The sequence below is a fragment of the Balaenoptera borealis genome (genome assembly GCF_965194805.1).
Source record: "Balaenoptera borealis genome assembly, chromosome: 20".
NCBI lineage: Eukaryota > Metazoa > Chordata > Mammalia > Artiodactyla > Balaenopteridae > Balaenoptera > Balaenoptera borealis.
The window spans coordinates 17,325,420-17,346,192 of NC_138879.1; the positions used below are offsets into that span (position 1 = coordinate 17,325,420).

A 20,773-nucleotide genomic window follows, 5' to 3' on the forward strand; every position below is an offset into this window, starting at 1 on the left:
GTGCCCAATGGGGACTCTGCCCCCACTCCCAAGCTTTCTGGGCGCTGGGGAGTCGGCTCAGCCCTGAGTCCTCCGGGGAGCAGGGGGGCAGAGCTGAGCGGCTGCCCGGAGTTTGGCTGGAGGAGGGGCCGGGGGAGGGGGAGGTGAGGAGATCCGGCTAGAGGGGAGGCTCCGACGTCTCCTTCCTTCCTGGTTCCTGCTGCAGCTGCCGCCACTGCTCAGCTCCGTGAGCAGGGAGCTGGCGGCTCGGAGACGGTGACTCAGAGGCGGAGCGGTGCGCGGGCCAGGGAGCACTGGTGTCCATGGACCCTGGGGTAAGGGGGCCGCGCTGGCATCAGCTGACATTCCCCAAGAAGGGGACATTCACCTGAAGCTGGTGGGTCTGGTCTTCCAGAGATGAGGGCGGGAATGGAGGTGGAAAGGGGGCACCCACCCGACTCACCTCGACCTGCACCCTCTACTAACAGAGCCTCCCCTCCACCCGCAAGCAGTGAGGGGCCAGGATCCCACGGGGCCAGGAAAAGGGCACAGAGACACCCAAACACTGGAAGAGTTTGTTAACTTTCAATGGCTGAATGTAGGAGTTTCCCCCCAGGTCAGCCTCTGGTAGCATGGGCCCCTCTGCCCTGACCTGGCCACACACACCCCACCACGTCCCTGTCCCCTCCTGGCCTCAGCTCCACCGGAAGATCTGGGCTGCTTCCCCAGCCTCAGGCCAACCTTGCCCCTCCAGTCCCCTCCCCCGTCTCACACACACAGAGCCTCATGCATTATTGATCTCCCTGTGGAGCCAGGATGGCCAGGGCTGGTGCCAAGGGCGCCTGTGGGCACTGCTGAGGGACGTGTGCGGTCCTCGGCATGTGTCTCCAATGGCCCGTCCCCTGCTCTCTCCAGGTGGATGGCACTTCTCAGGAGCCCCAGGGACGGGGATGAAAGAAAGGAGGCTTGGGGGATGGGGGGACAGAGGGTCCAAAGTGGGCATCCTAGGGGGGCGATTGATGGGAGCCACGGGGGAAAATGAGGGCTGTCTCAGGCCTCAGTTTCCTCAGGCAGAAAAATGGGAGCCCAGGAACTAGAGGATATGGAGGCCAGTTGGTGGGGAGCTGGGGTCAAGAGGTTGGGGGGCTCTGTAAAGGGATGATGGCAGAGGAGTCTCCATGCCGTGGTGCTGGGGTCAGGGATCCTGGCGGAAGAGGAGCTGGGTTGAGATCTCACTTGTCCAGTCTCTGGATCCCTCTGTCCTATTTTGGAGCCTCTTCCTTCACTCCCCTGCCTCACCTCTGATTACCCACAGGGAATCCTCCAGAGAAAGCACCTGGAAGTGTTTCCTGGAGCTGGGGAATGTGTGAGTGCCTAAGGTGGGGCAGGGCTGACTTTTCAAGGTTTTCTTTTGGCACCGGCCTGCCTGCTGCGCGCTCCACCTCTCTGGGCAGTGGGCACGGAGACCTGCCCAGAGTGGGGTGGGGACAGGCTTGGGAGAGGTGTGGCAGGTGAGCGGAAGATGTGCTCAGGGGCTCTCATCCCAGAGGGTGCGAGAGGGGCTGGAGGTGGGGAAGGTGATAGCCAAGTCTGTGCTAACAGGGTCTCTCTCTGCTTCAAGGGCCCCCTCAGGACAAGGTGACATCTTTCCCCTTCCACTCTTCTCTACGTCCTCAGCAGGGAGTGGCCACTCCCTTCCCCATGGACTTCCAAGAGCGGGACCCTCCCTCCCTGGCTGAGAGCACACAGTCCGCAAAGCCCAGCAGTGCCCAGCAGGTCTGAGGGTGGGGAGCAGGCAGTGGGCGCGCCGAGCTTGGCCCACAGGGGAAAGGCAGAGGTGGTCGCCTCACCTGCCGCTCCCCAACTCTGTCCTGGACTGCAGGCCTCCGAGCTGTGGGAGGTAGTGGAGGAGCCTCGGGGCCGGCTGGGGGCAGAGGGTATCGTGCCCGAGAGGCAGGAAGGCCACCTGCTCAAGAAGAGGAAGTGGCCTCTGAAGGGCTGGCACAAGGTAAGGAGGCAGGGCCAAGGGAGGGGCCAGATGGGGGTGCTGGACGGGGATGTGTGGGGTTGCCGGGCGGTACAGGGTGTTTGTGTGTCAGAAGAAACTTCTGTATGGTTGCTCTCTCCCCACGTCCTTTCCTCTCTGCCCCCCGGGTCCTGTCCCTTCTGGGCAACGTCACAGAGATACTTTGTGCTCGAGGATGGGATCCTTCACTACGCAACAACTCGGCAAGATGTGAGTCAGGGCCTCGGCTGGGGGATGAGGGAGGAGTTTGGCCCCAGAGTGCCCTGGGCGGGCAGGGGGCTTCTGGAATCCCCCAGAGCAGGGTCTGAATCCCAGGTACACCAATTATTGGGTGTGGGGTCTTGGGCAGGTTACTTCCCTGGGCCTCAGCTCCTCACCTCTAAGGTGGAGAGAGTGCAGTCACCCATTTATAGAGTCTTTGTCTTGGTGAGGGCTCTCAGGACAGTGCCGGGCATAAAATAAGTACCCAAGACATGGGAGCTGTATCATCCTCGCCCTTGTCCTCTGCTCTTGCAGGAACAAGGAACTAAAGGCCTAGACACCCAGGCTCTCTCCAAGAAGGTGCTCCTTTCTCAGCCTCGCAGATTCCTGAGGGTGGGAAAAGTTTTCCTCACTCTGTGACTGCCTAGAGCTCAGATTGTGACTTGGCATAGCAGGGTGTCCTGTGCGCAGGAGGACGACTGACAAGTCCTGCTGATACTGTGACTTGGGCATGAGGGTGAACCTGCTGCCTGGCCCTTGAGCCTAGCGTGACCTCAGGAATGGTGGCCCTGGTGGCCTAAAACCAGTCCCCCTTTCCCCCTCCGATCTCTCCACCCCAGATCACCAAGGGGAAGCTCCATGGCTCCATTGATGTCCGACTGTCGGTCATGTCCATCAACAAAAAGGCCCAGCGCATTGACCTTGACACTGAAGACAACATCTACCACCTCAAGGTGATATCCCTGGGAGCCAGGTGGTGGCTTGGCCCCCAGCCTGTCAGAGGCACTGGGGCACGCAGGAGAGAGGGACAGGGGCCGAGGGTCTGTCTGAGTTTGACCAGAAGGGAGTTCCCACCATGTACAATAGCCAATGGCAAACTGGCCCTGTTGGTTGTTATGTGAACAGGAACAGAGCTGAAGGCTTGGACACCTGCAGAAGCTGTTCCTGCCTCCCCGCAAGGGACCTTTGCACAAGCTGTGTGCTATAGGGAGAGACCCTGCCTGCCTGCGGACCAGAGCCCCAACTTCTTGCCCCTAGAAAGCAATCCTTCCTTTCATGCATCCCTCCCCTTCTCCATCACCTCTGCAGATCAAATCCCAGGACCTGTTCCAGAGCTGGGTGGCTCAGCTGCGTGCCCACCGCCTGGCCCAGCACCTGGATGTGCCCCGAAGCCTGCTGCCCAGCACCACTCACAGGAAGGTAAGATGGGCCCCGGGGCAGGGACAGGTGATGTGGGGATTCAGGGTGAGACTCAGGGAGGCAGGCACCTTCCTGACCCTTGACTCACCCCACAGGTTCCTGGTGCCCAGCTTCCGGCAGCGGGTAGTGCCTCGGCTCTGCCAGGGGTTGGACCTCGGGAGAAGGTGTCTTCCTGGCTGAGGGACAGTGACGGGTTAGACCGCTGCTCTCACGGTGAGGGGCCCCTAGCACTGCGCCTCCGTGGGGAGGGCCCATGCTATTGCATCTAGGTGGCATCAGCAGTCACAAGGAGGAGAAAATGTTACCTCCATCCCTGCCTCTGGGAGCCCCAGGCTGATGGGGGAGACAGCCTCCACCTCTAGGCTGATGAGGTCTCCTAGGGCCCTGCCCTGGGGAGCCTCAGGCTTACAGAGAATGGTGGGGCTCGTGCTCTAGGCACATAGACAGACCCGGACACAGGGCCAGGACTCATGAAAAAGAAGATCCAGAATGCCAACGCAGGGAGGGGTCCTGAGGAGTAGTGCCAGGGAAGGGGTGTGCACTAGAACCGGATTCCTGGAGTTGCAGGCTGCGATGCTGGCCTGGGAGAGGGAAATGCAAACCAAGGGGGGAGAGCAAGAGTGGGGGCCCCCTGGCCTGTGTGGAGGCGGCCGAGGTAAGGTGTGGTCTGGGGACAGAGTGCAGATTGGGGTGCGGGCACTCCCGTGAGGTCAGACCAAAGGGTGGGAGCTGGGAACCGCTTTGGACTCGTGAGTAGGGGAGGGGAGCCAGTGTCGGGATTTCCGTGGCTGCGGGTGAAGTCTTTGGAGGAGGAAGGGACGCTAAGGGACAGACTCTGGGGGGCCTGGCCGGTGCTGGGAGAGGGACTTCCTCATTCATCCTTCCCACAGAGCTCTCTGAGTGTCAGGGGAAGCTCCAGGAACTCCACAGACTCCTCCAGAGCCTGGAGTCCCTGCCCCGGACCCCCTCAGCCCCTGTTATCCCCACACACCAGGTAAGGTCCAGGGGAGGAGGCAGGGGCCCGCCCAGGGCTCTCTCCGCTCTTGCTGTCTTCATCTCCGTCACTTCCCCGGACAGGTCCCCAGTCCCCCTTATATGCTGCGGTTTCCTGGAGAGCCACCATCTCCCCGTTGCCCCTCCCCACCGTGTCCAGACCGCCTCAGGGTTGTCTTTCTGCCCCTTTGGAGCGACCCCTTCCTCCTGTGCCCAGGCGGCTGCCAGGCTATCGGTCTTCTGCCTCCGGGATGCTGGTGTCTCTGCGTCCTCCTTCATGACCGTCTACCTCTCTCCCGGCTTTGGTGGTCTTCCCCACCCTGAGACTGAAACTCCCTCACCTCGACTTGCCAGGCCTCGGTGACGACCGAGAGACCCAAGAAGGGGAAGCGGACCAGCCGCATATGGTGCACACAGAGCTTTGCCAAGGACGACACCATCGGGCGGGTGAGGTGGGGTGTGGACCCCGAGATGCTGGATGGGAGGGTCTGAAGGTGGCTGCGCCCTTCAACCCCTCCCCTTCGCCTACAGGTGGGTCGTCTCCACGGCTCTGTTCCCAACCTGTCTCGCTACCTGGAGTCCCGGGACCCCTCGGGCCCCCGCGGGCTGCCACCCCCAGACTATGCCCACCTGCAGCGCAGTTTCTGGGCCCTGGCTCAGAAGGGTGAGTGCGTGCCCTGGGGGTGGCTGGGAGCAGGCGGGGAGAGGGAGAGGGAGAGGGAGAGGAAGGGAGTCTGATGGCCGGCCTGCCCCCACAGTGCACAGCTCGCTCAGCAGTGTCCTGGCCGCCCTCACCACTGAACGGGACCGACTGAGGGACCTGCACCAGGGATCGGAGCCATCCAGGCTGGGGGTGAGGCTGGGGGCAGGGTGGCCCGTGGGAGGAGCGGGCCCGAGCCCGAGGACTGCAGGCCTGGGCGTGGTCGCGGACCTGGGCCGGGAAGGGAGGTTGGAGGAGGCAGGCTGTGCCTGGCAGGCTGGGGAGGGCTTCACCCGCCCCGTCCCGGCACCTGTGCCCTCACCCTCTCCCTGCAGGTCTCTGAGGCCGCAGCCGGCCCGAGGCGCCTCCACTCGCTGTCCGTGTCCTCCGACACCACTGCAGACTCCTTCAGCTCCCTCAACCCTGAGGAGGTGGGAGCCGGGGTGGGCTGTGGGGACCATTCCTCTGGGCCTTCTCTCCCAGCAGAAGTGAAGGCGTGGTTGGCTTTCAGACCTGAAACTCCAGCCCCTTTCATGGAACACGGGCAGCAGCCACATCTGGGTCATTTCTTAACAGCGTGCAGAGTGCTTGTACTTTTAAGTCAGAGTCCCGTGAGGCAGTGATTCTTACCCTCAAGTTCACAGATGAGGAAACTGAGACTCAAAGAGTCTAATTGATGGGCCCAGGCTCCCGTACTACATGGGTTTGAATCTGGCTCCACTGTATGCTGGCTGCATGACCCAGAGCCTCAGTGTCCTAATCTGCAAAGTGGGGGTAATAATTGCACCTACCTGGTAGGGTGAGTGTTGGGATTGATGGAGTTGATACACACAAAGGGCTTGGAGCCGAGCTCAGAGTCAGTGCCCAGGCAGTGTAAGCAGTTGTTATGGAACCCGTATCTCCTCACTTCCAGGCCGGGATCTTTCCACCAGGCCTTCGTACCCCACTACGCTCGCTCCCCTCCGCATCTTCTCCTGCTCAGCAGGTCTCAGACTCAGATAGTAAAAGTCCCCGGTCACACTTCCCTCACAAGGGAGCTGTCAGGCCAGGGGAGCCCTGCCTGACTCTCCCGGCTGGGCCTTGGGCCTGACACCTGTCCCGCTCCCACAGCAAGAAGCTCTGTACATGAAGGGGCGAGAGCTGACCCCTCAGCTGTCCCAGAGCAGCGTCCTTTCCCTCGCTGATTCCCACACAGAGTTCTTTGATGCCTGTGAGGTTCTCCTCTCTGCCAGCTCTTCTGAGAATGAGGTGAGGGAGCGGGGAAGCTGGTAGTGAGAGAGGAGGGACCCTGGGAATAGAGGGGTGGGGTCCCGGGAGACTGGAATCTGTAGATTCCCAAGTCCTTTCTAACCACCTCGGCCACTATCTCTGGGAACACGTGCAGATCTGCTGGGTTTGTGTGGCCCTGCTTAGAAATCTCTGCTGGGGACCCTTCTTCCAGTTTGATGTGCTCCATCCCCATGGGTTCTACTGAAACTGCTGCCTCAGCTGCACCCCGTCATCTTTCTGTGACCTCGTTTCAGCCTTAGCACTCCCTTGGCGCTCACCCTCCTGACCCTGAATCCCAGTAATCCCCAGCTTCCCTTCCCTTAGTGTCCCGCCAAGTCCCCGAGCTGTCTCCCTGCTAGTCGTAAGGCCAGGCCCTCTCCCTCCCAAGGTGACGGGGCACACCATGATGCCAGGCCTCCCAGGGCAGTGTCTTAGGGCTCAGACGCCCCCAAATATATTCTCTTCCCCTTCCCACCAAAGGGCTAGCTGGGCAGATTCTTGCCAGGCCCTGGGCACTGTCCAGCTGCCTGGGGGAGGCCTAGTCTGCCCAGCCTGTCATCTGTCCCTGGCCCAGGGCTCAGAGGAGGAGGAATCATGCGCCAGTGAAGTCACCACCAGCCTGTCCGAGGAGGTGCTGGACCTCAGGGGAGCTGAGCGCTGTCAGAAAGGTGCCAGCCAGACGGGCGGGAGGGAGGGCTGGAGGTGGGCACAGCAACGGGGTGTGTCCAGTCCCAGGCCCCTTGGGAAATAGTCCCTTGTAGTACTGGTGGGCTTATGGCTTCGGGTGCTGACTCCAGGGGTGACCCTGGGGCTGAGTAAGGCTAAGCTGTGACTGTGTTCCAGGGGCGGCTCTGGGGGTGGGGCAGGCTTAGCCTGGGGCTAGCCTCCACCCTGGGCTTCTGAGAAGGCTTGCATGGGCCTCATAGGCAGAAGGGCCCGCTTTTTAGCAGTGTGGCTTTGTACCGTGTCATTTTACTTCTTGGAGCCTGTTTCCTCATCTATAAAATGGGCTGAATAATTTTGACATCGGTTTTTGTGCTTAAGAAACAGAGCAGAAGCCAAGGGTGAGACTCAAGAAGGGCTTCTGGGGTGCAGGGTTTCTGTTTCCAACAGTGGGAACTGTCCTCTGGTTCTTAACCCTGCTGCTCACCTAAATCCCCAGGAGCTCATCAAGAATTAACCACTCCCCACCCCCCCATCCCCCCCCCAAAAAATAGAATAAGCCCCCAGCCGCCTGCCCCATAGTGAGTCGAGCCTGGGGCCTGGGAGCGAGCAGACCTAGGAACACCTCAGGAGCTCGGGAGGCCATGGGCCTGGATGCGAGGTGCCCAGGGCAGAGTGACAGGCGGGTTGGCCCCGGGATTGTGTTCCAGGAGGAGCTGTGGGACCACCCCGCCGCCGATGCCTACCTGCGGCCAGTGGGCCCGGGGCCGACGTGAGCCTGTGGAACATCCTGCGGAACAACATCGGCAAGGACCTGTCCAAGGTGTCGATGCCCGTGCAGCTCAACGAGCCACTCAACACCCTGCAGCGGCTCTGCGAGGAGCTGGAGTACAGCGGCCTTCTGGACCAGGCCAGCCATACCACCGACCCCTGCGAGCGCATGGTGGGTCCGCCCTGACCCCGCCCAGGCTGCCGCCTCCGCCCAGGATCCGGTCTACCGGGCCGACCCCAGGCCCCCGTCCTGGCTCACGGTGGGGTGGTGGCGGGGTGGCATCTCCTCTGATCGCCCCGTGCCCCGCCCCCTGCAGGTGTACATCGCAGCCTTCGCAGTGTCAGCCTACTCCTCCACGTACCACCGGGCGGGCTGCAAGCCCTTCAACCCTGTCCTGGGGGAGACCTACGAGTGCGAGCGGCCTGACCGAGGTTTCCGCTTCATCAGTGAGCAGGTGAGGCCCTGGAAGACGTGGGCTGGTCGGGGCAGCCATGTGGCCAAGGCCGGGGAACACCCAGGCTTCAAGGGGCCAGGGAGTGGGCGAGAGCACCCGAGAGTTGTGCAGTCAGGGGAGGAGCTCCCTGCTGCCTGGGGAGACGGACTTCAAACAAGGAGTTACTGTACCATGTTCTAGAGCTGGGATCGTGGAAGCTCATAGGAGGTTATTCAACTCTATTGGTTGGTTGGTTTTTAAAGCCTGAAGGCCACGGGGAGTCATGGGAGAGTTTTAAGCAGTAGAGTGACATGCTTAGAATTGCACTTTATAGAGAACCCTCAGGCAGTGGTGGGCGCCAGGTGATGGGGAGAGGCAAGGAGGGCAGGCTGTGGGATCCCTGAGTTCTAGGTTCCAGATGGGGAGCTGTTCTAATGAGGGCAAGGCCGAGTTTTTCCAAGGGTGTGTTGTGGAGATTGCAGGGTGATGATCAGCTTTGGGAAAGATGATTAGGGAAGAGGGTCCTCATGGGAGGGCTGGCTTTCAGGCAGGGCATGGGTGGAGGCCCCACCTGTCACTGCTAGAGGACTTGGACAGGGTCTCTGGAGGGCACCATGCACAGGGTCGGCAAGGAGGGCCCTGGAGAGGAGGGAGGGAGAAGGGAGAACATAGGGGCCTCATGGGAAAGGAGAGGGTGATGGAATTTGGGGGGTGGCCAAGGACACCTAGACAAGAGACCTGGAACTAACTGGTCTTCTGGTTCCCAGGGGAACTGGGGATGGGGGTGAGGGATGTTGGGGGCCTGGGGTCAGGCGCAGACCCCAGGGTCCTCAGGAGCAATCTCTAGAGAACTTCCTTGCTCATCAAGGTCTCCCACCACCCCCCCGTCTCAGCGTGCCATGCGGAGTCTGAGAACTTCATATTCTGGCAAGGTAAAGGATGGGGCTGGGGGTGAAGGGCAGATGGGAGAGGGGCTGGAACACTCTCTGGTCTTATCTCTGCTGTCGCTCTCCCTCCCCCACCCAACTCCAGACATGAAGTGGAAGAACAAGTTCTGGGGCAAATCCCTGGAGATTGTGCCTGTGGGGATGGTCAATGTGAGCCTGCCCAGGTGAGTGTAGGCAGCCAGGCCCAGCCTACAGGCCATCCTCCCCGGGCTGGGATGGGGAGGTGGGAGGGACAGGAGAGAGAGGCCTGGTCTGAAGCTGCTCAGGGTGGGGCAGTGTCTGTACATTTATACCTGTGTTAACAGCAGTTGTCAATAAAGAAAGGTGAAAAGTCTTAGAGCTGGAAGGGCTCATCGAGGCCATCTGATCAAGTGGCTTTCACACTTTTTGACCATGATTCACTGTAAGGAATGCATTTGAGATTTCAAGTCAGTGCACAGTAACCCATTCCCCCCCACACACACACGCACACGCACACACACAGAAACCTAAGGTGATTCTAAAGTGATTTCAGGATTGCTCACAAACCACATTTGAAGCACCCTCATCTAGCCATGTTATAGGTGGGGAACTGCAGCCAGAGGCCAGTGCAGGGGTGGGGAAGACCCTGGACTTCAGGGTCAGAAGTCCTGGATGGGAGTCTTGGTTCTACTACTTAATAGTTAGACAAGCGGCAAAAAGACTTGACGCCTCAGAGCCTTGAGTCTGCTCGTCTATAAAATAAGAGTAATAAGTAATATTCGACAGAAGTGGGGAGTAAACAGGCTGATATATGTGAACAGACATATATATATCCCAAGGACATGGACCCCGTCTATGTTTTTACCCCTGTGACTTAGGCACTCAGGAGCTTTCTCAACAAATGGAGACGTGTTAGTTGAGTACTTTCTGTGAAGGCTGCTTTGCTTCATAAATATATCGTCCTTCATAGAAGGACCATGAGCTGGAACCAGGACCCCAGGGTTCCTTTCCCAGACCCGCATGACCTGCTCTGATGAGACAGGCATTCCCCGGCTCAAGGTGGCACTTGTTCCCCAGGGCCGGCCAGCTGCCCCCCGCCATGCTCTGTCTCTCTCAGGTTTGGGGACCACTTTGAGTGGAACAAGGTGACGTCCTGCATCCACAACATCCTGAGTGGCCAGCGCTGGATTGAGCACTACGGAGAGGTGCTCATCCGGAACACGCAAGACAGCTCCTGCCACTGCAAGATCACCTTCTGCAAGGTGGGTGGCCTCCCTGCCCCACCTGTCCGTCCCAGCAGCTCGCCCCGGGGAAGGGGAGGGGACACCTCCCTAAGCACTCTGTCCCACCCCCACCCCAGGCCAAGTACTGGAGCTCCAACGTCCATGAGGTGCAGGGTGCCGTGTTCAGCCGGAGCGGCCGCGTCCTCCACCGACTCTTCGGGAAGTGGCCCGAGGGGCTGTACCGGGGACCCCCGCCGGGCGGTCAGTGCATCTGGAAGCCCAGTAAGTGGGGTGCTTGGGGCGGGCTGGGCAGAGGTGAGGGCAGCTGTGCTCAGTCCACCTGCCCCAGCCCCCTGCCTTCCCCCTAGACTCAATGCCCCCAAACTATGAGCGAAACTTCGGCTTCACTCAGTTTGCTTTGGAACTGAATGAGCTGACGGCAGAGCTGAAGCGGTCCCTGCCTTCCACAGACACGCGGCTCCGGCCAGACCAGAGGTCAGTGCCAGGCGGGTGCCGCTCCGGAAGCTCCGGGCTCCTCCCTCCCCACGTGGGTTTCCACACAGACCTGGGACTATGTCCTTCCTTCCTTGAGTTGCCTCAGGGAGATGGGACCTGTTTGGGGGCAGAACTGGGCAGGCACAGCGGCCTTGGATCTGGGGGCCTCTGAGGGTGGGCAGTTCCGCTGACTGCGGTCTGGATGCTCAGGTACCTGGAGGAGGGGAACATACAGGCCGCCGAGGCCCAGAAGAGAAGGATTGAGCAGCTTCAGCGAGACAGGCGCAAAGTGATGGAGGAGAACAACATCGTCCACCAGGCTCGCTTCTTCAGGTGCCTCTGCCCCCCTCTCCAGGTCTCTCTGCAACCCAGGCCCCCCTCCTCCTCCCCACTAGCCCCTTCCTGCTTTGAGTGGGGCTGGCAGTGTAAGGCAGCATCTCGGGACCCCGGCCTCAGTGCTGGATGTTCACCCCTCTTCTTCCATGGCCCCCTTCCCCCAGGCGGCAGACAGACAGCAGCGGGAAGGAGTGGTGGGTGACTAACAACACATACTGGCGGCTGCGGGCCGAGCCGGGCTACGGGAACCTGGACGGGGCCGTGCTCTGGTAGCCCAGGTCCCAGGGGCAGGAGGCCCCGGTCCCCCCCTCCTGCCCCCACCCCCCCACGGACACATGGGCGAGGCCAGGCTCTCCCACTCACTGCCCTGGAGGCCAAAGGGGAAGCCCTGGCTCTGGCCCTCTCCCCTCTGCCGGCCAGAGGGGCTGCATCTCAGCCCATCACCCACCCCTTGTTTGGGGTGGGAAGCAGGATTCGTGCTTCCCCAGTCTTGTTGCCCCAGACAACCAGCATGTAAGACCCTCCTTGCTCTGTCACCCACCTTCCTTACCCCCTGGGGTACTTGGGGGAGACTCCAGGCCCTCCAGGATCTGTTCCCCATTTCAGTGCCTTCCTAGGACACAGGGGACCCCTCGACGTTCCCCAGGATTCCTATGCCCAGGACTCTGGCCCCAGCTGTGAGGTTGGAGTGAGTGAAGGAGAGGGGACGGCCTTTTCTCCCACCCCCGTCCCTCCCATGCCCCATCTCCAGCATCTTCTCCCCATGCCCTGGCCCAGAGGGGCTCCCTTTGCTTGGCCCTGGCAATTTCTCCTATCTTCCTGGATCCCCTTCTCCCAAACTGGAAAACGCCTGCAGCTGCCAGCTCCTTCGTCCCTGGTCCTCAAGTGGTTTCCTTCAGTCTCAGCTCAGTGGATCCCCCAGAGCAGACAGGGCAGGAAGGGCGCCTGGCCTCTGACCCACCCAGAGTGAGCGAGCACTCATGAGAGTGTTGGTTTGTGTAGAAGAGTGTGTGCGTGTGCCTGTGTACTGCTTGCGGGCGAGCAGTATTCCTCATGTAGGCCGGATGTCCCCTGCCGGGGGTCCGCCACCATTGCTGCTCATCTTACCAGTCTGCCTCTGATTAAGGTGAATTGCTATGACATTCCAAACTCCAGTAAAGACTGTCCCAAACTTTGGCCTGTGACCATTCATTGAAAAACACGTGCGCTCAAGCCCAGTGAAGGCCCATAACTCCCCACTCACCTGGGCTAAAGACCCAATGTCATCTCTCTCCCTTAATCCTCACCTCCTATCAATTCTGCCTCAGTGTCTCTCTGGCCCCTCCTGTCAATTCTACCTCAGTGTCTCTCTGGCCCCTTCTCGTGATTGCACCTAGCTTAGGCTGGGCCCTTATCAACTTTCACCTGGACTATTGCAGTATCCTTGGAGCCTCCAGTCACTTCCATTCTAATGCTGGCTTTCAGGGTAATATTTTAAAAGAGAAATATGGCACCTCGTGCCTGCTTCAAATACATTCATTGCTTCTGAGCGCCTCGGTGGAAAACCCAAACTCCTTAACCAGGCAGAAAACTGGGTGGTCCCTGTCCCCCTCTGGCACAGAAGCTGCCCTCACCCCCAGCATCCTCGGTCAGGTCTGTGCTCACCTCTCACCACCTCGGTGACTTTCCAAGGAAAGGTGGGAGGGGGGAGGGGCTAGAAGGGATGGGAGAACAGGGCGAGCTGCCTTTCTCCCCCTCCCGCACCGCCTCAGCTGAGTTCAGGTCCCAGTTCTGTTATTCCAAAGCTGTTCTGATCTTGATCAAGTGCCTTACCTTTCTGTTCAGGGACTCCATGGTCCTTCGTTTGGCCTCTTTTGTGTCTTAGAGGAGAATGTATGTCCAGGCTCCTGATTTCATTAGTTGTCTCCTAGCCCCTCAGCCCACCGCACTGCACACACAGGCCCTGCTCTGGTTTGAGGGATGTCCCAAGAGCTGGTCATGCTTTCTCAGGGGGCAGCAAGAACAGAGGGGACCCCTGAGCTACAGCAGCCCTTCCAATCCTAGTCCTTTTCTTCTTCCCTCTCCTCCAGCCGACCCCCACCCCTGCCCCTGGGGTGGGTTGGGGGGGGGGGTCCACATTTCCACAGTTTATTTACAGAAGATGCTAAAAGGAACACACTTGTCCTGACACCATGCACCAGAAATAACCTCAACCCATTCCAGAAAAAAGCCAAAGCCTGCACACATTCAGGGTCTTTTTTAAAACAAGGTACACTGTCTTCCTCCCCCACCCTTTCTACCCAGAGCCACACACAGCCTGACTGACCAGCCTGTGTTCAACTTCCACATATTTTAAGAACTAGAGTTTCAAATAGAACAAATTCCAAAGTTATTTTTGTAGTGGAGACAGGAGACTAGCAAGTCCTCTGCCCACAGGATCCAAGCCGTCTGTGACTATCGCCGTCGAGACCAGTATCCTCTCCCCTCCCCGGCGAAGGTGGTCAGGTTGGTTTTGCTCTTGCTGGGGCATTCCCTGCTGGAGGACTGTTGTCTCTCAGAAGCCCTCCCCATCCATCCAGGGTTTGGTGGATCATTGCTGACAGGGCACTAAGGCCAGGCTGAGGGGAACCTGGATTTCTGACTGCAGGCCGTGTTCTGTGGACAGAGTGTGAAGGGGCAAAAGCAGCTGTGGGTACAGAGGGCGGTGGCCACCTCCTGGGCACCAGGAAGACAGTTGCGGGTGTAGCTCACATCTGGTCTGAGAAAGAAATGCTGGGCCTCCTTCTCAAGCCCCTCTCAGTCTAGTCTGAGGGCTCACAGCAGGACTGCTCACCATGGGGCTTTGGGGCAGCCCAGCCCAGGCACAGACCCCTGGCTTTGTTGGGAGGCTATGGCGGGCCTGGGCCGAGGGGAGGATATGGGCTCAACGGCCCACATCTTGACTCGGCTTGGGAAAGAGGTAAGGTGGGACACACCAGTTTGTAAAGCCGGGCACCTGCTTTCCCAGATGAGCAAAGGTCAGAGCTTGAACAGCCGGGGAAAACCTGGGCCCGAGGATGGTGGCAGAGGGTGAGGGGGGCAGGCAAGAGTTGGCAGTCCTGACCTCACCTGCCGTGGACCCTCCAACCCCAAATCGCTCCACCTAGAGACAGATTAAAATCGCCTTTTAAAACTTAGTTACCCTCAGCCATAAAAAGGAATGAAACTGGGTCATTTGTAGAGACGTGGATGGATCTAGAGACTGTCATACAGAGTGAAGTAAGTCAGAAAGAGAAAAACAAATGTATATTAACGCATGTATGTGGAACCTAGAAAAATGGTACAGATGAACCGGTTTGCAGGGCATAGAGACACAGATGTAGAGAACAAATGTATGGACACCAAGGGGGGAAAGCGGTGGGAGGCGAGGGTGATGAATTGGGAGAATGGGATTGACATATATACACTAATATGTATAAAATGGATAACTGATAAGAACCTGCTGTAAATAAAATAAAATAAAATTCAAAAAGAAAAAAGAAAAAACAAAAAAACCCCAGAACTTAGTTACTGAGGGAATTAATTCCCTGGCGGTCCAGTGGTTAGGACTCGGTGCTTTCACTGATGGGGCCCAGGTTTGATCCCTAGTGGGGTAAATAAGATCCTGCAAGCCACGTGGCATGGCCAAAAAAAAAAAAAAAATTAGCTACTGAATGGCTGATGGGGATGCCTGCGTAGCAAGGGGCAAAAAAGGCCAGAAAAAAAGACCAGAACACTTATAACCTGCACCCCCCAAATTCCCTGGATCTTCTGAATAAAGGGTGGTTTGGGGTGCATGCATGTGTGTTTGTAGTGACTCGCAGAGAGGAGGGAGTGCTGAACCAGGCCAGGAGCCAGTGTCAAAGGTAAACATAGTCGGACATTAGCTGAAGTGGTGAAAACAGATTTTATTCAGTGACTACTGACAGGAGGGGAAAGAGCTGAGCTCCGTTCCGATCTGTGCAGAGGAGACTGGGCGGTTAAGGGGAGAATGAAGGAGTGGGGAAGGGCAGCAGGGCCTCAAGCAGCTCAGAGAAGAGAAAATTACAAAGGGTCGGCAGTGTAAGTGCGATGAGGCCAGGGTGCCCGCGAGCAGCAATCATCCTAGGATTGTGTCCTCTGAGAGAGACTGGGAGACAGGACCTCTACCCTTCCTGATGACTGCATTTCAAGTAGTGGTTTTCAGGTCCTTGAGAAAAACACTCTTGTTGTAGAAGGAGGAGGGACAGAGGAAGGAGTCACAATTACAAGCCCTTTTTAGTAAATGCTCTAAGAAAGGGAAGTCAGGGCCCTGCGTCAGGTGTTGGCTAGAACAAGCAGTGAATTCTGCTGGCAGTGTTGAGCTTTCTCAGGCAGGTATCTGAGGGGACTGGGGTCATCCTAGGGACACAGGCTGCTGGAAGCTGTGCTAGAGTTTGGTCATCTCCTAGAGCAGGGGTTTGGGCGGAGTCGTTATGTGCTGATTTGCAGCTCTCAGGGGACACCTCACTTCCTCTCCTGGAGGACAGGGTCCGGATCTGATCCCCTGAAGCCGGAGGTACCCACCTCCCTGCTTCCCAGTGGCATGCAGCCCAGGTGGCTGTGAGTGGGGTTTTCCCACTGGCTCTGCTACAGGGAGAAGGAAAGCAGCACTGGGGCAGTGGTGGGGATACCCTCAGGGTCTGACCAACGCCTGCTCAGGATGCAAAGGTGTTGATGCCTGACTTCAAGTCCGCTGGTTTCGGTCTGTCCCCGAAAGGCCCTACTATTCCCCTTCTTCACAGGCACCTTAAAGATCCCTGGTCACATTGCCTGGGATCCTCTTTAGGGAAAGCTCAGGGGGCCCCTTGTGGCTGGTCATTAGCTTAACGATGCCCTCTTCCTGGAAAGGACCCACTGCACAAGTGACTTCCCCCTTCAGAGACCCTCTGGTTCCAGCATGGGCAGAAAAGGAGGTGGGGCTTAGTGCTCTCCCCCTGGGACCTGTCTCTGTGCCCCTTAGGTGGTCAGGGAGGGCAGCAGAGACTTCAGAGGGACCCTCACAGGCTGCTCTGCCCTAAGTCTTGCTCGCCTATTCCTGGTACAGACTCTTTTTTTTTTTTTTTTTTAGAATTTTCCCGAATATGGACTCAGAATAGATTGCAGGCAGGATCAGATTATATTTTTATTTATTTATTTATTTATTTTTGGCTGCGTTGGGTCTTCGTTGCTGTGCACGGGCTTTCTCTGGTTGCGGCGAGCGGGGGCTACTCTTCGTTGCGGTGCATGGGCTTCTCATTGCGGTGGCTTCTCTTGTTGTGGAGCACGGGCTCTATGCGCGTGGGCTTCAGTAGTTGTGGCACGTGGGCTCAGTAGTTGTGGCTTGCGGGCTCTAGAGTGCAGGCTCAGTAGTTGTGGTGCACGGGCTTAGTTGCTCCACGGCAATCTTCCCGGGCCAGGGCTTGAACCCATGTCCCCTGCATTGGCAGGCGGATTCTCAACCACTGCGCCACCAGGGAAGCCCCTGGTACAGACTCTTAACCCGGCCACGTGGCCTGAAGAGTTCAGGGACTGATACACCCTGATTCTTGCCTCATCCTCTCCTCACCTGCCCCCATGCAGAGAGGGGTCACTGAGAGCTCTTGAGATCCCCAACACACCAGAGTCAGCTCAGCATGGGGCTCTGGGGCAGGGTGCCCCCAGGGGCTGCGGGAGCTTGGCCCTAGGAGTTGGGGTTAATGAGACTACCCATGTCTCATTAACATATGTCACCACACGGTACAAAATCCTCAGGTTGCTGGAAGATGCTTCCAGACCCTAAAGTATTTGGAGGGGTGGTTTCCTATGGGTAAGTCCAAAGTGTTGGCACTATGTCCCATGATGCCAGGGCACTGGGGACGCTGGACCTTGCTGGTTCCTAATATGGGAGGCCTCTCAGAATGATGGGTGGGGTGGACTATGGGGAGGCTGTAGGTGGAAGAAGAAATTGGAAGGGTCTGGACAGGAGCCAGAAGGAGAGAGAATGGGGAGGAGAGTTGGCTTCAGAGTCCCTGTATGCAGGATGGAGGTAGTGAGATTCGTCAAGTATCCTCAAGAGGGCGCCTGGGTCTCCTGAAAGGACCCATTCAGGCACATCCTGAGCCCACCTGGTGAGTGGCTGGCTGCATCCACTGTCTGCTCAGAGTATCAGGCCCCCAAGAATCTTCAGTGGCTGGCTCCCAGCTCAGCAGTGACAAATGAGAGCACAGACACCATTTATCAGCAGTGCCTCCAACCACTGTTCACCTTTGCTCTTCAGAGAACACTCACTGGGCCAGGAAACCCCCTTTTCTGGGAGACCCAGGTGTCCCAACCACTCCCAGAAACGGCTCAGGTGGTCTGGGGGGTGGCACTCTGCTGGAGCCTCCTCACTGTCAGGTAACAGTGCCCCCGGAGGCTGTTTCAAGACCCTTCCACCACACAGAGCCCCTATGAGAGAACTTTCCCCTAAGTTTCCACTAAGTTTCTACTAACACCTCTCCTGCTTCTGTAGCCCCCAGACCCAACACACACTGGGTCAGGAAACTCTGAATTAGTCTTCCACCCTAACTTTGAACTTCCAAAGAGAAAGGCAGGCAGAATGTAGAGTAAGAAGAGGGCCATCCTTAAGTCCAGACAAGAGGTGCCCCTGTCAGGGCCCTCAGCTTTGAAAGGTCTGGTTCTGGCTTTCCTCTGACAGCGCCCCTCCCACAGGGCTGCAGATCTGTGGGATGGACGGAATTCCTGACCAATTGGTTTCTAGACCACAGGGCAGGTATCTTTTCCAGGCACACCCTGTCAAGGGTTAACTGCCCACCAGTGTGAGCAGTCCCACCCATGACAGAAACGAGGATCTGCTGTTGGCCTAGTGCCAGGTCTCCCTTCACCGGCGAGGAACTTGGAGGAGTCTGGAAATTCTAAATTCGAACCTGACCTTTCAGGTCATAATGAAGTTATATTTTGTCAAGTTTGGAAAATAGAACATATTTGTTAGCTTGGTTTATAATCTTTAAGTGTTTAACACATGATATATAGGCCTGCACTTGTACTCCTGTCCTGGGCCTGGGAAGACTCCCTGTGTTGTGTTTTTCAAGGGTGTATGCATGTGTGGGAAGGTGTGGGATGTGACGGGCATCCGTGTGCCCTCCTGGGAAGGATGAGATTGGGGGTGCGAAGGGAGCTAGGTCAGTGCCGGTTTAGCAGAGAAGTCTTGGCTGCTGTGGGAAGCCATCTCGCCTAGGACCCCTGGAGAGAGCTAGAGAGTGGGAGATAGGGAGGGTTGGTCCCATTAGCTCCCTTCTCTATCACCTAGCAAGATACTCCAGGCCTAGGGCAGCCTCTCTCCTCCAGGCTAGTCCATCAGAGGCTGACACACTCCCCTTCCACCACCTGTGAGGCAAGGTGGGCAGGAGAGAGCACTGGACTAAGAACCAGGAGGTCTGAGTTCTGGGTCTGGCTCTGCCATTTATTCCCTTCCTCCGTTTTTCCCTCTGTAGGGTGGGTATAATGATAATGGCCCAGTTTCTCTCCTTTGTCAAAGGAGATTGCGGGACACAGCAGTGGGGCACTGGACAAGGGTGGCTTCAGATGACATGGACCAGAGTCACCACCGGCCCTGCTGCCCCAGCACCTGGGGCCTCTGGTGCAGCGCTAGTCCTCCCTGAGAGAGAAAGATGCAGAGTTCAAGGGTGGGCATGCAGACACCAATCAGTGCCCTGAGTTTCCCAATACATTTTCCAAGAAAAGGAAGATACAAAGCATCTTCCCCAAAGGTGGGTGGTTCAGGCACTGGTCAAGGGGAATGGGGCACCACCCCTCACCTCTGTGGGCCCCTCACCATCAGTTCCTGGGACGGAACACGGCATGCCTGTGTCTGTTAGCTGACTGATCCTCCCTCCGAAGTTAAGGAGCCTCGGGCTGTGAGAAACTCCTGTCCCACCTGAGTCAGACACTCCAGGCTAAAAGGGGCCAGAAAGTCCTGGAAGGGCAGCAAGTCCCTGGCTGACAAAGATGAGGGTTAAGGGGGCAGAACTGGGCACCTGCCCCAGGCCTCACCTTCACCTTCACCTGTGGCACCGACACGGGGTGGCCGGGGTGGCAGGTGGCCCGGGCGCGTGTGGACACCCAGCTTCGCAGGAGACCCGGGGACAGAGCCGCGCCGCCCAGCCCGGCCGCTCGGGTGCAGCTGGCCCGGTGACCGCGGGGCGGAGCCCGAGGACCGGAGACGCCCGAGCGCGGGGCCCACGCCGGGCGGGAGGGAGCGGCGCGCCGCGTCCTCGGTCGCCTCTGCGCTTCCCCCGGGGCTGCGGGGCTTGGGGCGCCGGGGAGGCGCGGGGTCCGCGGGGGCGGCCGGGGTCTCCGTGTCCTCCCTCCGCGCGCACGAACGCCGGTCCCCTCGCCCAACACGCGCACCGGGCGCTGCAGGACCTGGGACCGCGCCCCCGCCTGCGGCGCTCCCCCTGCAGAGAGGGCGGGCCCGGGAGCCCAGTCCCGGACGGCCTCCCCCAACAGCCTCACCACTCATCCTCCCCACCTCGACGAGTATGAGGTGTGTCCCGGGGATGACCACCTGGAAAAGGAAGTCCTGACCGAAGGGAGGACAGAGAGGGGTCAGCGTGGGCTGGAAGAGCCGCGAGGGGTGAGGACAAGAGGCGTGGAGGCAGAGATGTCTGAAGGCAGAATAATCTAGAGTCCCTGTCATGGAGAGGAGGTAGAGACCAAGTTCCCTTTTCTAGGTTGTCGGGTTTTCCTTTTATTTCTTTAAAACGACAACAATATAGCGCGTGGGTTATTTCGTCTTTTTTGTGTGTTTGTTTTGTTTTTTTGTTTTTTGTTTGTTTTTACCCCCTCTCCGCACCTGTTAAAAATAATGCATGTTCATTGTTGGACAGTTAGAAAATACAAAAAGAATAAAGATCTGTCTCCTAAAGCAAAGGAAACAAAAAGCAAAAATAAACAAATGGGACCTAATGTGAAAGCTTTTGCACAGCAAAGGAAACCATCCACAAAACGAAAAGACAGCCTACTGAATGGGAGAAAATATTTGTAAATGATATGACTGATAAAGGGTTAATATCCAAAATATATAAACGGCTCATACAAGTCAATTTCAAAAACAAACAAGTGGATTTAAAAATGGGCAGAAGACCTGAATAGACATTTTGCCGAAGAAGACACACAGATGGCCAACAGAAACATGAAAGATGCTCAGCGACACTAATCATCAGGGAAATGCAAATCAAAACCACAATGAGATATCACCTCACACCTGTCAGAATGGCTGCCACCAAAAAGACCACAAATAAATATTGGCGAGGATGTGGAGAAAAGGGAACCCTATACACTGTTGGTAGGAATGTAAATTGGTGCAGCCGCTGTGGAAAACAGTATGCAGGTTTCTCAAAAAGCTAAAAATAGAACTACCATATGATCCAGCAATTCCACTCCTGAGTATATATCCAAAGAAAACAAAAACACTAATTCTAAAGGGTACGTGCTCCCCAGTGTTCATAGCAGCACAATTTACAATAACCAAGACATGGAAGCAACCTAAGTGTCTATCAACAGATGAGTGGATAAAGAAGATGTGGTGTATATACATA

At 57.6% G+C, this 20,773-nt stretch overlaps 1 protein-coding gene across 6 annotated transcripts; it reads left to right on the forward strand.

Moving 5' to 3' along the window:
* Positions 1-388: 388 nt before the first annotated feature.
* OSBPL7 (oxysterol binding protein like 7) lies at positions 389-16,605 on the forward strand. Of its 6 annotated transcripts, none has more exons than XM_082373408.1 (24): positions 389-595; positions 1,601-1,755; positions 1,862-1,987; positions 2,162-2,215; positions 2,522-2,566; positions 2,827-2,940; positions 3,296-3,406; positions 3,502-3,619; positions 4,297-4,400; positions 4,754-4,846; positions 4,931-5,063; positions 5,158-5,252; positions 5,435-5,530; positions 6,210-6,347; positions 6,943-7,036; positions 7,742-7,974; positions 8,120-8,257; positions 9,105-9,168; positions 9,269-9,347; positions 10,262-10,406; positions 10,505-10,649; positions 10,736-10,862; positions 11,073-11,195; positions 13,614-16,605. In XM_082373408.1, exons 1-24 carry the CDS (start codon positions 568-570, stop codon positions 13,786-13,788), a joined length of 2,733 nt encoding a protein of 910 aa, XP_082229534.1. In that variant the 5' UTR covers positions 389-567; the 3' UTR covers positions 13,789-16,605. The 6 variants fall into 6 exon arrangements, 5 of the variants coding, with proteins under 5 accessions (XP_082229534.1, XP_082229537.1, XP_082229535.1 ...); XM_082373410.1 differs by lacking the exon at positions 13,614-16,605 and adding an exon at positions 11,363-12,374 and having other exon boundaries at positions 391-595; XR_014238678.1 differs by lacking the exon at positions 13,614-16,605 and having other exon boundaries at positions 10,780-10,862.
* Positions 16,606-20,773: the final 4,168 nt, after the last annotated feature.